The sequence below is a fragment of the Oncorhynchus mykiss genome, chromosome 17, assembly GCF_057628025.1.
Source record: "Oncorhynchus mykiss isolate SJ-2025 chromosome 17, ASM5762802v1, whole genome shotgun sequence".
Lineage (NCBI taxonomy): Eukaryota > Metazoa > Chordata > Actinopteri > Salmoniformes > Salmonidae > Oncorhynchus > Oncorhynchus mykiss.
The window spans coordinates 13,312,860-13,330,006 of NC_143038.1; the positions used below are offsets into that span (position 1 = coordinate 13,312,860).

At 43.7% G+C, this 17,147-nt stretch overlaps 1 protein-coding gene across 1 annotated transcript; it reads left to right on the forward strand.

The window, feature by feature from the left end:
• The first annotated feature begins 8,242 nt into the window (after nt 1-8,242).
• cmdg (malate dehydrogenase, cytoplasmic) lies at nt 8,243-16,019 on the forward strand. Its single transcript, XM_036949728.2, is given in 10 exon segments — nt 8,243-8,296; nt 9,492-9,590; nt 9,823-9,844; nt 9,847-9,919; nt 10,820-10,995; nt 13,183-13,305; nt 13,622-13,798; nt 14,498-14,611; nt 15,008-15,097; nt 15,550-16,019. Coding segments are annotated over 9 exon segments (918 nt in total). The 5' UTR covers nt 8,243-8,296; nt 9,492-9,570; the 3' UTR covers nt 15,673-16,019.
• Nucleotides 16,020-17,147: the final 1,128 nt, after the last annotated feature.

Consider the following 17,147-nt stretch of genomic DNA (forward strand, 5'->3'; position numbering starts at 1 on the left):
GAGGGTTGGGTTTGGGGGGGTTGTGGGGCGTGACCACTCTTAATTATCCGATATGGTTGCCAAGCGTTGGCACGGGGACATGTTCAGAAATCGAGTGACAGGTTGCCAGCTCGGTGGGAGAAGAGCCAATAGGTGCGTTCTCTGGGTTTCGAATGACAAGCGCCAAGTGACTAATGCTTTTGGAGCATTGGATGGGGGCCTACGCGCCATCAAACACGCACCAATGGATCTCCCCACAGTCGTCAGTCATCATCACATGCAATACAGAACAGCAGTTGAGCAACAACACCAGTCAAAAAGACGGGACTGATGCCGACCGTATCTGTTTGGTTGTGAGGCTTCCCTATCAGTCCGATCTGAATGGCCCCACACTTTTAATCCTTGGTTTAGATTAGTTTCTCGCTCCAATCCCTTAAATCCCTCTCGGAATGTTTCTGTGCTGCATGTTACTCTCACCGAGATATGGATCGACTGTTAGAGCGATCAGCGATTGGTCATTGACTGCAGTCACCTCATGGAATCAGTCTCAGAACAAAACAAAGCCGGCCTCCATGTTGCATGAGAGATACTGAAGGCGTGGTGCGACTATCAGGGGAGGCACCGAAATAGCGGATCAGTGTTGGGTTCGTAGGGGTCAAAGAAGAGGCGGCGGTAGACACTGGCTAACCTGTCCTTGTTGCCGGCCTTCAGGAACTACTTTCTTTCAGTCACTCAGAGATGGGGGATGGGATGGAGATAACACGGCCATAGCAGGTGAGATCACTGACTCTGGGTTCAACTGCATGTCAGGTGAAATTCCCACAATGCCCTCTGTTTTCATAGTCTACACAAACATGGAACTGAGATCCAATCGCCCCCACTCTTTTGTTGTCTTTCAAACCTTTTCTTGTATTGTTGTGGCGTTTTAAGGCCTGCAAATATTTATAATCCCCACAGAGCAGACACAGAAGACATAACAAACAACCGTCGAAAGACTGCACTTGACGCCAGTAGTGCCCTAAAAACAGTCGTTGTTTGGATTGGGTTGAAAACGACTATGTTGAGTCCATATAAGTTCAAATGGCGAGCGATGAAGGCTAGGCTAATATCAAAGCTCACCGGTTGGTCAGAAAACGGCATTCCGTACATTCCTCTCCCAGTTCTGTCAGCTTAACCTCAGTGCTGAGAGACTTTTTCACTAGTGCCGTAATTACTGTGGATGGAAGGCAACAGGAAATTGTTATTCGCAAACTACTTTGTCTCTCTCTCTGTCAAAGTGTGTGAAGACGCAGCTGTGGTGGGTCAGTCATCCCTCTCCTCAGGCTTGTCTCTGTGACTGACAAGGGAAGCCAGGTTTGGGCTGGTAGACATTGTGTGGTCATGAGAGCTGTGGTAAACAAGCTAGGCCATGCCTCTATCGCCGCTACACAGCCAGGCATTTAGGTGTCAGTCATCGGGAATGGCGCTTTGTTAGCGTGTCAACACTTGAGAAGGGGGCCAGAGAGGAAAGGACGTCTTATTAAAAACTATTTGTGATTAATATTTCCATGTCACTGCTGAGTGAATGGAGAAGTGTGTGTGCCCCTGTGTGTGTGCCAGTGCATAATGTGTTTGTGCATGTGTGTATGCACACGTGTGTGTCTGTGCGTGACTGTGTGTGTGTGTGCGTACATCTGTGTTTGTGCATGTGTGTATGCACACATGTGTGTCTGCACGTAATTGTGTGTCTGCACGTAATTAATTGTGTGTTTACGTGTATGTGTGTGTGCCTGTTTCAATCCGGAATGTGTAACGTATTACACACACACACACACACACACACACACACACACACACACACACACACACACACACACACACACACACACACACACACACACACACACACACACACACACACACACACTGACTGAGGCATGGCAGGTTGAAACCTGCTGAGCAAACTACTCAAGGCTGCTTAGTCATGCATTGTCTGTGGTAGATGATGACTTTAGAGAGGAATGAAAAAACTCACCTCCCTGTCGAAAGAGTCACAGTCATTAAGGCCTAGTGGATTCAGTCAGACCCTACATGTAAAGGCAAGCTGAAGAGGTCACGACGACTACAGCTCCTCTCCTCTACATGACCATCAATGTCGTGCCTAGTTTGTCGTAAACACAAGTAGAGGTATCTTCATCTTACAGTATCCCTTTTGATCTACTGTCCAAGTGTCAAGGAATCTATGTGTTATGTAGGATCTGAAAAATGTAAATGTGAATTATACACATCCCACTGCTGACTCCAATGCGCTTCTGCCCAGTGTCAAGGCATTTACGCTTATGTACGTAGGATAGGACTTAAACTGTTCTAGATTTACCCGTGGTAAAGTTATTGTGAATGAAGAAGTAGTGGCAATAGCAGCACTTTCCATACTGGCCCTCATTTCTGAGCACAGCCTATCACTTTTCTCATGCAAGTGGTGACCTCTGCTGGTACAGTATAAGAACCGAACCATCAACTTGTTTAGCTTTTTTGAAACTAACACTATCTCAACATTTTGTCTCATTGCACCTTCCTGAATAGACCACTGGCGTCATGACCACCGGAGGCTGGTTGCACCTTAATTGGGGAGGAATTGCTCAGGGTAATGGCTGGAGCGGAATCAGTGGAATGGTATCAAACACATCAAACACAAGGACGGCTTGTAATAATGGCTGGAACGGCGCAAATGGAATGGGATCAAACACATGGAAACTATGTGTTTGATGTATTTGATACCATTCCACTGATTCCGCTCCACCCACCTTATTGTGGGAAGCTTGTGGAAGGCTACCTGAAACGTTTGACCCAAGTTAAACAATTTAAAGGCAATGCTACCAAATACTAATTGAGTGCGTGTACACTTATGACCCACTGGGTATGTGATGAAAGAAATAAAAGCTGAAATAAACTATTCTCACTACTATTATTCATAATAATGCAGAGTAAAGGATGTGGTTTGGTGACATCATAAAGGTGTCTGTTTATTTTGTCATTAACTACCTGCACAATATTGTGAGTGACATACCCTTCTTCAACATTAAAATACAGGCTGGGGCCCAGATAACAGCACATGGAGAGGAAAACAGCAGTCTGGTATAGTCATTACAAGCCGTCCTCCCCTCAGCATCCTCCACTGTGTAACCATCAAAACAATAGACATAGATACTTTTGTACCTGTTTCCTCCAGCATCTTCACAAGGTCCTTTGCTGCTGTTCTGGGATTGATTTGCACTTTTCTCACCAAAGTACGTTCATCTCTAGGAGACAGAACGCGTCTCCTTCCTGAGCGGTATGACGGCTGCGTGGTCCCATGGTGTTTATACTTGCATACTATTGTACAGATGAACGTGGTACCTTGAGAAGTTTGGAAATTGCTCCCAAGGATGAACCAGACTTGTGGAGGTCTACAATTTTATTCTGAGGTATTTGACTGATTTCTTTTGATTTCCCCATAATGTCAAGCAAAGAGGCACTGAGTTTGAAGGTAGGCCTTGAAATGCATCCACAGGTACACCTCCAATTGACTCAAATGACATCAATTAGCCTATCAGCAGCTTCTAAAGCCTTGACATCATTTTCTGGAATTTTCCAAGCTGTTTAAAAGCACAGTCAACTTAGTGTATGTAAACTTCTGACCCACTGAAATTGTGACACAGTTCATTATAAGTGAAATAATCTGTCTGTAAACAATTGTTGGAAAAATGACTTGTGTCATGCTCAAAGTAGATGACCTAACCAACTTGCCAAAACTATAGTTTGTTAACAAGAAATATGTGGAGTGGTTGAACAACGAGTGTTAATGACTCCAACCTTAGTGTGTGTAAACTTCCGACTTCAACTGTACATGCAATGTAGCCTACAGGCCAGCAGAGGCATAGGCTAGCATATAGGGCATAGCAGCAGAAAAAAATGTATACTCCTGCTGCATATGTACATTATGGTGTCCTTATTTGACCCCCAAAACACACCACACCTATGCGGTTCTCAATTGTAGGCTAGTGATGTCATCAACCAAACCCCCCTCTCACCCCAGACTTGATCATTAGGATAGGCTACACTTTATGCAACAGTGATCATTAATGGGCTAAGATTACGGCGCAGTCAATCTATTTTAGTCCACTAAAGCTTATTTGCGAACTAGACTGTAGTGCGAGAGAGAGTGACTCCCGGGTGAGACTGATAGATAGCGGATCCGAGTATAACTGCATAGCGGAGCGCGTTTCCCTGAGGTTGCTGCAACGCTCTCTATGTCCTTATCTCCCCGACAATCTCGCACTGAACTATTTTCAGCTGGACTCGCAAAGACAGACGGGCGGACATACTGTAGCGAGGGGACGGACCCGGGTTCACCATGTTGACATTGTTGTCAGCGATGTACATAGTGGTGCGGGCGGCATCGTCGGAGGTAAGAGGCTTCTCCTTGACCGCAACAGCATACAAAGGGGGCTCTCGAACGAAATATGAAGGCTACCTTTGAATAAACTACAGTTGCAAATTTGACATTGACTCTCCTCCATATAGCACATGTCTTGTTGAATTACCGCGATAAGCTCTTACCAACCTAATCTTATTGGGTAGCCTAGTGAAACATTGGTTTATTCGGATCCATATTAGTTTTTGCAGAAGCTTCAGCTATTCTCTCTGGGTAGTGGACACTATCCACTAGAAAATGATAGTCTCATAGGCTACTATTTTGTGGTATCTATCCGTAGGCTATCCCTCAGTCAACAAGACATTCGAATTGAGTAGTCTACTCTGAGGCCTACTCATTCATAATGTAGCCGACAGACTGTCTGTGGCTGGACTGTCCTGTCTGTGTGACCCCATCATCATCCATTCATTCACTGCTTCCACTACGCAGCTTTGGTAAAGGGTGGCAGGTAGCCTAGTGGTTAGACTAACCGAAAGGTTGCAAGATCGAATCCCCGACCTGACAAGGTAAAGAAAAACTAAATAACGCGAGCGGGTGTTCATTGCAGATTACAACATGGATAGCTCCTTGCCACCCAGTGCATCAGACAGGCGCTGCCTCCATAGGGAAGTCAACTATTTTCACCGGGCGATTATGTAACATTAATTGCCCACTTCCCACAATCATAATGAAACGGATCTAATTAAGCTATAAAGCACGAGGGGCTGTGCAATATGGCCATATATCACGGCAAAGGGCTGCTCCTTTGAATGACGCAACACGAGTGCCTGCATGTGTAACGGATGTGAAACGGCTAGCTTAGTTAGCGTGGGCGCTAAATAGCGTTTCAATCAGTGACGTCACTTGCTCTGAGACCTTGAAGTAGTAGTTCCCCTTGCTCTGCAAGGGCCGCGGCTTTTGTGGAGCGATGGGTAACGATGCTGTTGATGTGTGCAGAAGGTCCCTAGTTCGCGCCCGGGTATGGGCGAGGGGACGGTTAAAATTATACTGTTACATTGATGCTGTTGACCCGGATTACTGGTTGCTGCGGAAAAAAAGGAGGAAGGTCAAAAGGGGGGTGAGTGTAACGGATGTGAAACGGCTGCTTAGTTAGCGTGGGCGCTAAATAGCGTTTCAATCAGTGACGTCACTTGCTCTGAGACCTTGAAGTAGTAGTTCCCCTTGCTCTGCAAGGGCCGCGGCTTTTGTGGAGCGATGGGTAACGATGCTTCGAGGGTGACTGTTGATGTGTGCAGAAGGTCCCTGGTTCGCGCCCGGGTATGGGCGAGGGGACGGTTTAAAATGATACTGTTACACATGCACCCCTTAGCCGTGGTATATTGGCCATATACCACAAACCCCCTAGGTGTCTTATTGCTATTATAAACTGGTTATCAGCGTAATTAGAGCAAGCAGTAAAAAAAAAAAAATGTTTTCTTATATGGGTGGTATAATCGTGGTATAGTCTGATATACCACGATTGCCAGCCAATCAGCATTCAGAGCTGGAACCGTCCAGTTTATAAATCGTTTTTTTTTCTGTTTGCATAACAGTAATCACATTTTTAGCCATGCAGTGTTTTGTTGGAGTGTATACGTGTCTATCCTGTATATAAGACTAATAAAACTTAAATAAAGGTAAATAACATTAGGTAACTAAGTGACATGTTATATCTGCTCTGGAAAATACTAGGCTGCATGTCAGTGTTAGGTCCTGGTTGCTTGATGTAATAGAGTGGACATTAATTATAGTTAGAAGTCAACAGGCTTAGTTCTTGAAACGGGTTCTTTTGAAACCTCCGAATGTATCTCCAGAGGGACCTGCCAGAAAGGATGGAATTATGGCGCTTCCCAACTAAATTGTATTCACTAAACCTAAACTTGTTCTTACCCCCACCATAGAAAAAAAAGCTAATATGCCTGCTCATCAGTTGTGAAGATAGTGCCACCTTAGTCTGTTCTATTGCCAAGCAGCTTGTGACTAGTCTACCAGAGCCACATCACTGCACTTGACTTCAAATGACCCCACTCTTGACCCCAGTGGAGGCTACAGACGGACTTCTTGTTCCAATAGTCTTCTATTAGAAAAAGTTAGGCGGACGTTATACTTACTACTTGAGGATGAATCATATTTTCTGTTTGAATTAGGCTACCAGTTGGCTTATGACCGATTTGATTTCACCCACCTACTAAATAAAGATGCAGGTCGTAAGGCTGGGAGAGGACATGGTTTTCAAGTTAAACCAATATGGACAAATGTTCTCCAGCACTTTCACTTATCAGTGGTCATGAAGCAATGAGGCAATGAAAGAGAAGTGTCTCCATCTTACAGACAACGACCATTAATAGTTGCTTAGTAGTAAATCACCAAACTAACATTTAACTCAGTCTAATCAGGCTTTTGTTGGGTGTGAATGAATCGTTGCTTGAAATATTGTTCATCATGTAATAGTCGCTCTTATTAACTTTAATTCTAAACCATTAATAGATAATTTATAAACCATGTTTTTGATTTGCTGAACATTAATCCGGTTGTTATGCTCAATCTTTATAGAAAAATGCTGTGTGCTGTAATGTAGGTGTGATGCATTTGTAAAACCAAACATAGATTGATATCAGGGTATAGGCCTACTTAGGGACAATTCATTTGCTGAATTCAACTTGGTATAGGCTACCAAAATTCCACTCAAAACATCACAACACAACCCTAATGTATATATCTGATTAATGAAGTGTATGGATTAAAATGTGTGTTTTCTTAAAAATAGATTTAAAAAAAGCTTGGCCCAGTGCAAATACTATGCCACCCTCCTTCATTCATTGATTAGAGTACAGTGAGAACTGCAAATAACTGTGTACAGAAAATCCCTAGGATACTGTCGATCCAGTCCTTCTAGAGGAGTGATGAACGTTTGTTAATTTATTAAAAAGTTATACAAAATGTGCGGCTAAAAGAAGCAAGAAGCAAGGTATTAGCAGTGGTGTAAAGTACGTAAGTACTACTTAAGTCGTTTTTTTTGGGTTCTGTACTATTTATACTTTTGACTACTTTTACTACATTACTAAAGAAAATAATGTACTTTTTACTCCATACATTTTCCCTGACACCCAAAAGTACTCGTTACATTTTAAGTGCTTAACAGGACAAGAAAATGGTCCAATTCACTCACTGGGTCAATAACATCCCTGGTCACCCGTACTTCATCTGATCTGGCGGATTCACTAAACACAAATGCTTAATTTGTAAATTATGTCTGAGTATTGAAATGTGCCCCTGACTATCTGTAAAATAACAAAACATAAATAAAAAAATCGTGCCGCCTAGTTTGCCTAATATAAGGAATTTGAAATTATTTATACTTTCACTTGTACTTTTGATACCTAAGTATATTTTTGAAATTACATTACTTTTGATACTTAAGTATATTTCAAGTCAAATACTTATAGACGTTTGCTCAAGTAGTATTTTACTGGGTGACTTTCACTTTTACTTAAGTCATTTTCTATTAAGGTATCTTTACTTTTACTCAAGTATGGCAATTGGGTACATTTTCAACCCCTTGGTATTAGTAAAAGGAGATATTTGAACGCCGCTCATACACAGGTTTTTTAGATGTATGGTCCATATAAGGTTATATGGGCGTGGCCTACGATAACAACGAGCTCGGGCTGCAGCAGTTCTTCATGGGGAATGTGTTCCTTTTCGTGACTTGGGCGGGTAAAAAGACCAGCATCAGTCAATATTCAACTACAGATCCCAGGACAGGAATCGAGTGCGCCACCGTTTGACATTTCAATACAAGCGCAGAGGTGACCCTTCTGTCTAGTCCTAGCGGGAGAACAGTGTTTGCAGGCTTAACTAGATAATCTATCTCAAGTGAATATGGTAAGATGTATGTTTATTTTGTTGCTGTCAGTTAGTGCTAACTGTTATATTAATGATGCATCGAAAGTGTTAGCTTGCTAGGAAAATAGATGCTTGTCATTGCTGATGATCAAATTGGGTTTTGTATCCGCTTGTCATTGAAGCCGGGAGCTAGCATCATCGGTTAATCTAATGTTTGATCCAAAATGAGTCTGATTAGATTTCTGGCCAACGTTCACCATGTCTTTCTGAAGTCGTTTGATAACGTTATTCAGGAAGATGGCCAACCAGCCATCTTGTGCAGTGAGAAGAAGTATGAGGATGTTGGATTTTTTTAATAGTCTCTATACTACAATTGCGAAATGAAGAAGATAAAGTGCCTGATTAGGAAATTGTTTCCGTTTTTTCACACTAGTAACAATGTAGCCGCGGTGCCTTCTCTTCTCAGTCGTTATGGCTACATTGTTGCAGTAACAGACTTTCGCGCGTGGCATTAGTATAAATTGCATCATTATCGTCATTCATTCATTCATTTCTTGATGACAATGGATATCAAGAACAGCTTGAGTCGCCCATTTTGAAGCTATTGGACGCGTTCCTCTGCCCAGGCGTTGCTGACGCATGCCAGGTCTTACAACGCCTGGATATGTATTTTATGTATCAGCTAACTACGTCTGTTATAGCAATCTGTCAGTCAATGACAGTCGATGATGTGGCACGCAACCATTAGTTGATGCATGCAACTTCTGAGCAGGGGAACCTGACCAACATATGGGCATTGCGTGCATCAACCAATGGTTGCATCCATTGCGTCACCCACTTACCGATTTGCTATAACATATGATGTGGTTAGCTGATACAACGCCTGGATAGGTATTTTACGTAAGATTCGGCATGCGTTACCAGGAACGCCTGTATGTGGAATATAACTTGGGTAAAATGTAAAAGCCATACACAATAGCCTACATATAGTTTTTAATCTTTGCTCTTTCAAACAACAGTTAACGTTATATCACGGAAAACGGCATTAAATGCACTTTATGGGCTAATGCAAAGTGCGTTTCCATCTGTCAACACTGAGTTTTGTCATTTTAATCAACATAGCAGTCAGATGCGATTACTGCCGCTTCATTTGCTTATCCCTGCTATGTAGGTCATTACTGCTGTGTTAGAAGATTGCACAGAATGAGTATGGGGTTTGTGTGTTGTTTTGCAGGCCGACCCAATCCGTGTGCTGGTGACTGGCGCTGCTGGACAGATCGCCTACTCTCTGCTGTACAGCATCGCCAAGGGAGATGTCTTCGGCAAGGACCAGGTAACACGGCCTACTTCTATCTGCTCTCTCTCTCTCTTTCAAATCATCTTTGGCCTCGAGAGAGCACAGGAGGCAGATGGATGTTATAACATGTTGGCTATAATGACGCTGTTACATAAGCACGTGTGAATTATACATGGGATGTGCATTTTTGATGAGGTCGGGAGGGGCAGATCTCATATTTTTGGCCGTGGTGAATGCAGATCCCTCTTTGCATTCGTTTCTGTTCTAGCCCATCATCTTGGTCCTGCTGGACATCCCTCCCATGTTGCCAGTTCTGGATGGGGTTGTGATGGAGCTACAGGACTGTGCTCTCCCACTCCTCAGGGGTGAGCTATGCTTTTCTATTCTGCCTGGGCTGGCTCTGAGAACATATGCACCCATTATACACAGGCATGCTTTACATTCTGTGTCCTCCCCCATCTGAAACCTATTTAAAATGCGCTGCGTGTGTATGGACTGTATTTCTGTTTGCACCTCCCTGCTGCTGCGGTACTTTTCCAGTAGCCCTAACTTCACAGCAGCAGGAATGGTCCACAACAGACTGCTGTGGGAAGGAGTATCAGAAAGGAGGCCTCCTATTAGTCGTTTCCCAAGGCCCTATAGGAAATTCCAGCCAATCCTGAGAGTGGTGGGGCAACAATAGGGGAGGCGGGGTACAAGACGTTTCTTGCACCAGTGAGCCCTGACTGAAGTTCATCTTGATAAAACGGGGAATGAGTTTTTCACTAGTGGCCAGAGACCAAACATTATCTATGAATTCAGACCATTTGGCAGTGTTTCAAGAAAATAGACAATTTTTTTTCAGCCAGGTGTAGCCACTGTGTGGTGTGTGTGTACGGAAATGACCTAAAGTCATTTTCCACACAGAGACTTTGTCCTTATCTTGCATTCATGTACACCCAGATGGTCCTGAAATGGCAGTATAATTACTGTAAATAAAACACTTAGCTATCACCACAAACAGAAACTGCCACCACACCTACTATTTTACTAACTTTGGCAGACATTCTATGATCATAGCAATTGTTTTTTTAACGCATCATCATAATTTAAGTCAGAATTGTATTGCTTTTATGTAAAATCTGAATTTTATGTTAATTGCTAAATCCAATACAAACAAGCATCTCTCTACAAATGTGTCTGTAACACCAAACGTTAACTACATCCACTCTATCCAACACAATATCCATGGTAACTAACCCCCCCCCCCCCCCCCCCCCTCCCAGAGGTCATCCCTACCGACAAGGTGGAAGTGGGCTTCAAGGATCTGGATGCCGCCATCTTGGTTGGCTCTATGCCCAGGAAGGAGGGCATGGAGAGGAAGGACCTCCTGAAGGCCAACGTGGCCATCTTTAAGACCCAGGGTGCCGCCCTGGAGAAGTACGCCAAGAAGACCGTCAGGGTAACTGTCCCTCTGTGTGTCTATGACTCGGCATGTTTCAGGCTGGCTAGAGAGGGGGAGGGAAACACCCCATGCCAAAGAGATAGCTCTCATTGCTAACGATAATCAAGGGTCATGAAGGCACAACAGTATGGCGAAAGCCAGGTTGTGGGGTGTTGAATGATGTTAAAGGGTGTTTTGGGGAAAGGTTCATCATTTGCTTGTACTGATGTAAAAAAATATATTTTCTTTTTAATTTTTAACCCCCTTTTCTCCCCAATTTTGTGGTATCCAATTGTTAGTGGTTATTATCTTGTCTCATCACTACAACTCCCGTACGGGCTCGGGAGAGACGAAGGTCGAGAGCCACGCGTCCTCAGAAACACAACCCAACCAAGCCGCACTGCTTCTTAACACAGCGCGCATCCAACCGGAAGCCAGCAATGTGTCGGAGGAAACGCCGTGCACCTGGCGACCTGGTTAGCGCGCACTGCGCCCGGCCCGCCACAGGCGTTGCTAATGCGCGATGAGACAAGGATATCCCTACCGGCCAAACCCTCCCTAACCCGGACGACGCTAGGCCAATTGTGCGTCGCCCCACGGACCTCCCGGTTGCAGCCGGCTGCGACAGAGCCTGGGCGCGAACCCAGAGTCTCTGGTGGCACAGCTAGCGCTGCGATGCAGTGCCCTAGACCACTGATGTAACATTTTAGTGAGATGTATGTTAAAGACTTAATGTAATACCTCCAGTTCTAGGACATTTTGAAGTGAACCACTACAGATTTGACAACTTTCCTTCCTTTAAATTCATACAACTTTTTGACAAATCAGACTATAATTTGACCTTTTTTCGCATTTCAAACGGGCCAGTTTTATTGGACAGCCTTATACTTCTATGGTATAGGCGCAAGTTCCCATCTTAATGGGCTGGGTTCCAAAGCCAGGGATGGAAACTACTCCATGCTGGTGTCACGAGGGGGCCTTTGGCCACTGCGGGTTTGCAGCAATAACTAGACGTAAGTGTGACAAACACAGCCTCACTTCTTCTATGGTCAACTACTTCTGATCCAGGAATGTGTGTGAATAAGAATGGGCAGGTTTCTATATAGCTACATAAGAACTGGATGCCCGTCCTCTAAAGTAGGTGTGTTTTTAGAAGAAGAGTACTTTATTAATCCATACCAGATGGAAATGTGGATTCTACTTTACCCAATCCCTCCTATATATACGCACACACAAGTACCCACATTAGGCAGAAGCAGTGCAGCGACCCCGGTGAGCAGTTTAGGGGTTGAGTGCCTTGCTCAGGGCCACAATGGCGGGAGATGTTATCTTTCTAGGATTGGGACTGGCAGCCATAACACTCACGTACACATAGAAATCCCTTTAAATCGAGCTAATCCTTGACCTTCATTTAAAGGGGATGTATTCTGTGTGTGACATCTATCTTTATGTTGATTTATAGGCCATTTAGAAAGTGTCAGTATTTCCCTTAGTCACGACTCATGTTTCTGTTGCACTGCTACTCTTTTTTTTTTTTATATATTTTTTATGTATATATATACACTTATTTTTTAATTTTTAAAACTTTGTACCCCTTTTCCTCTCCAATTTCGTGATATCCAATTGGTAGTTACAGTGTTGTCCCATCGCTGCAACTCCCGTATGGACTCGGGAGAGGCGAAGGTCAAGAGCCATGCGTCCTCAGAAACACAACCCTGTCAAGACGCACTGCTTCTTGACACACTGTTCGCTTAACCCGGAAGCCAGCCACACCACTGTGTCGGACAAAACGGCGTATAACTGCCGAACGTGTCAGTGTGCAGGCGCCAGGAGTCGCTAGAGCGCAATGGGACAAGGACATGCCGGCTGGCCAAACCCTCCCCTAACCCGGACGACGCTGGGCCAATTATGCGTCGCCTCAGGTCTCCCAGTCGCGTATCGAACCCGGTGCTGTAGTGACGCCTCAAGCACTACAGTGCCTTAGATCGCAGCACTACTCGGGAGGCCTCTGCTACTCTTTCTGCTTTCATAAACCAAGTGTATGCTTTTAGATGTATAAATAGTCACATGCAATGGCACAAATGGAGATGAGGACTTAAAATAGGACTTATCCTATTCTTGTTTCCTACTCTGAAATTGAGCTGTTCCTGAGTCTGTAGTTTGAGTGCGTGATGACTCTTTGATGTTTCTCTCTCTCTCTCTCAGGTCTTGGTGGTGGGAAACCCTGCTAATACCAACTGTCTGATTGCCTCCAAGTCCGCCCCCTCCATCCCCAAGGAGAACTTCTCCTGCCTGACCCGTCTAGACCACAACAGGGCCCGTTCCCAGGTAGGCCAAAGCCAAGAGGCTCCATCTGGAAAAAGCCACTAGTTCCTAGCCTCTAGGCACTTGATGTAATGTCCAATCCCAAATGGATCCCTATACCCTATGTACTTCTGGATATCTGAGAGGATTAAGTGTGAGCAATATGATTGGCTAGTTAGAATTTGTACTATATTGCTTAAACCTAGTAAATCATCTTATCTCTGGAAGTGCAAAAGGTGTAGCTATAAATCTATTTGGAATTTAGATCTGAAACAATTGAATGGGTATACCAATATGGTCAAAAATCCCATGAATTGCATCACAGCCTGTCGTCCTCTAGGTGGCGATGCGTTGCGGCGTGCCCGCCGATGCAGTCAAGAACGTCATCATCTGGGGCAACCACTCATCCACCCAGTACCCCGACGTGCACCACGCCATGGTCAACGTGCATGGCAAGGAGGTGGAGGCGTACAGCGCCGTGAAGGACGACAGCTGGCTCAAGGGAGACTTCATCTCTGTAAGTGAACTCAAGTTTTTGCTCTTCTGAGCTAACCCATTTTGACACAGTTTCCCATAAGAAATGTACTATAGGGCATTCTAACAATTTGCTTCAAAAGGCATTATTCTGCCATTTAAAAAGAAAAATACAAATAAATGTATGGCTTTGTTTATGAAAATGTTCAGGGCCTCAAACTGTACAAATGTACCAATTTTCATGCTTTTATGAAAAAGTAAACAATTCCACCCCAAATCTGCACACATCGCTTGAAGTACTGCTCATAATCTAATTGTATTTGTCACATGCGCCGAATGCAACAGGCGTAGGTAGACCTTACAGTGAAATGCTTACTTACAAGCCCTTAACCAACAATGCAGTTTTAAGAAAAATAAGTGTGATCCTTAATATAAAAATAAAATAATGCTTTATGAATGTAGTTATACACATTTTATGAGTGGCTATTTGCACCTATGTTGTGTATGCGTAGCTCATAGGTATTATAAATGTGTGATCCTTACCTGAATGAATCTCTTCACATGGAAAAGCGAGCGTAGGTTGTGGGTGTCATTTTGGACCCCATATCTCATCTTTTAATAATCTCTTATCTGAATATAATCATTTTCACTGAATCTATTAATCTCTTTAGTCCCGTGTTGTAAAGAAGCAGTCCTAAATCCCCCTCTTTCCCTCTCTTCCTCTCCTCTCTGTCTCCTGCAGACGGTGCAGCTGCGTGGTGCTGCCGTCATCAAGGCCAGGAAGCTGTCCAGTGCCATGTCTGCCGCCAAGGCCATCTGTGACCACATGAGGGACTGGTGGTTCGGCACTCTCGATGTAAGCCGTGTGTTTGGGAGGTGGGGTGGAATGGCGTCAAGGATCTGCAGCAAATCCCCCCCCTGTTCCCCCCCCCCCCCTCCAAACTCCATAAAACATTTAACGCTAAACAACTAACATTGCTCAAATGTTTATATTTTGAAAAGAGATTTCTCAGAACAGAGCTCCATGACTGCTCATTATTTTCTGGAATCCACAAACATGCAAAGCGTTTTGATTGGTTATCTCAGACAAATTCATTTGAATTGGCTGTACTCTTAAGTGGAAAAATAATATCATAGGGTTGCATGATTCTGCAAACGTTCCCTGGATTTCTGGAAAACCTGGGAATTTGTGTTTTTTTTGTTTGTGAAGCTGTGTCCCTGGCCTGACTGTTTGTTCTGTTGTTATTTTCAGGGTGAGTTCATGTCTATGGGTGTGTACGCTGGTGGAAACTCCTACGGAATCCCCGAAGACCTCATTTACTCATTCCCTGTTCATATCAAGGTAAGGCATAACCATAGAGATGGATAGAGGCCTCTTGTGTCACAGTTTATTTACTAATTGCCAAAATGAGTCACTCATAGCCCTCAATGGCTCTGCTCGTTCTGTCACAGAAGAGGCCATTGTATACATAGGAGATGGGCTGTCTTGCATCTCTATGGACATAATTAATCAACCCTGGCAAGGTGTATTAATAGAACATATTATTTACCGATGGGTGATTATTGAAAGTCATTGTTACCCAACATCAGCTTTTCAGAGTTTAGGTTATACCAACATAGGCCTACTATTGCAAGCCAGCAGTGTACACAGACCTGTCACATTCATTTGCTATTGGAAAATGATGACAAAACTGTGTTACGCAGAGCATTATGGGTACTGTAGTTGTGATCCTGGACTAGATGAGATGTGCTAAAGAGCCCTCTGTTTGATTCTCATCCATATTCTCTCCACAGAACAAGTCATGGAATATCCATGACGGTCTGCCCGTCAACGACTTCTCCCGCGCCAAGATGGACGCCACAGCCGCCGAGCTGGTGGAGGAGCGAGACACGGCCCTGTCCTTCCTGAGCCAGTGACTCGCGGTGCCACCTGCTGGCACACCGCCACAACAACAGCACTTAGAAGACCCCCAGAACCCTCCTGACTCACGTCTGTGACCAATACACCCACTCGAGTCCCGCTGCACATTTGGCGAGTGTGTGTACCTCTCTGTATGTATGTGTGTGTTTCACTCTGTTCATCTCTTTAAGGTAACGGTTATTAATAATAATAATAATAACCTGTAATAAAAAGAAAGCTATCTAAACGTTGGCCTTTGTCAGAAGACGCTGGAGGATTGTCCTTTGGGTAGATGATAACGCACAATAGCTCTACTGTACTCACACGTTATCCAACAATAAAAACAGGTACAACTGATAGCTCATTCTGTGGATTGTGGTTGGTTATTTGACTAAATATCTATAAATCTGGGCCTCCCGAGTGGCGCAGTGGTCTTTTATTGCTGTGCCACTAGAGATTCTGGGTTCGAGTCCAGGCTCTGTCGCAGCCGGATGACGCATGGCTCTCGACCTTCGCCTCTCCCGAGTCCGTACGGGAGTTGCAGCGATGAGACAAGACTGTAACTACTACCAATGGGATACCACGACATTGGGGAGATGAAAAATATATATCTCTAAATCTAGGGTTTTATGTTATTTTTCAGTTAAGTTAATATTGAAGTTTACTTGGAAATATAAGTATGATAGTTGTATTTCTATAAATATGGTAGTTATATCATGGTATGTGAAATGTTGAGTAACTTTTTTCTGAAGTTAATTATTATCTTGTCAGTCAGACAAAATACAATCAGTACAGGTGAGGTCAAAGATGGTGAGGTTCATCGCCCTTTGCAATGAAACGCTTGACCACATGGTGGCAATATTGACAAGGTTATACTACTCGGGGACCCCTTTCAAATTGATCAAATGGTAGTTTAACAATATTAACAAGATCCTAGTGGTGATAAGCCTAAGATTTGTAGGATATTTTAATTTCCCTGTTACCCAATGATTTCTTACCATGAGTTATCAATGTTTCAAAAATAGCAGTTGCATGAATGAAAAGTTGTTTTTTTACAACCATCTGAGAACCTATCATGAAACAGGAATCAGTCATTTAATCAATCATCCTGGACCACCCAGTGGAAGCCATTGTTTGCTCATTTTGCAGTGCCTAACAAACTACACAGCGGCCAGGGTCTGAACTCTAAGTCTACTGTTTGGTGAGCTGTGTGATGCAGGCAGAGGGGGGGTCCGGAAGACTCATACACTCCAAGGAAAAGGAGAAGATGGACACAGTCTTTCACATAGAGATCTTATTAAATTACAATTACATGTGAATTGTTTTAAACATTTTATAATATTTAGTGTTCCTTTAACAACACAGCGCATACAGCTGTCACTGGTGTCTAGTCTCAAGTCATTGATGTCCATCTTTCATTGAATGTCCAATATTTGTTAGCAAATTACAGAAGGCGATCAAAGACTATATAGGCTAAGCTTTTGGGAACTAT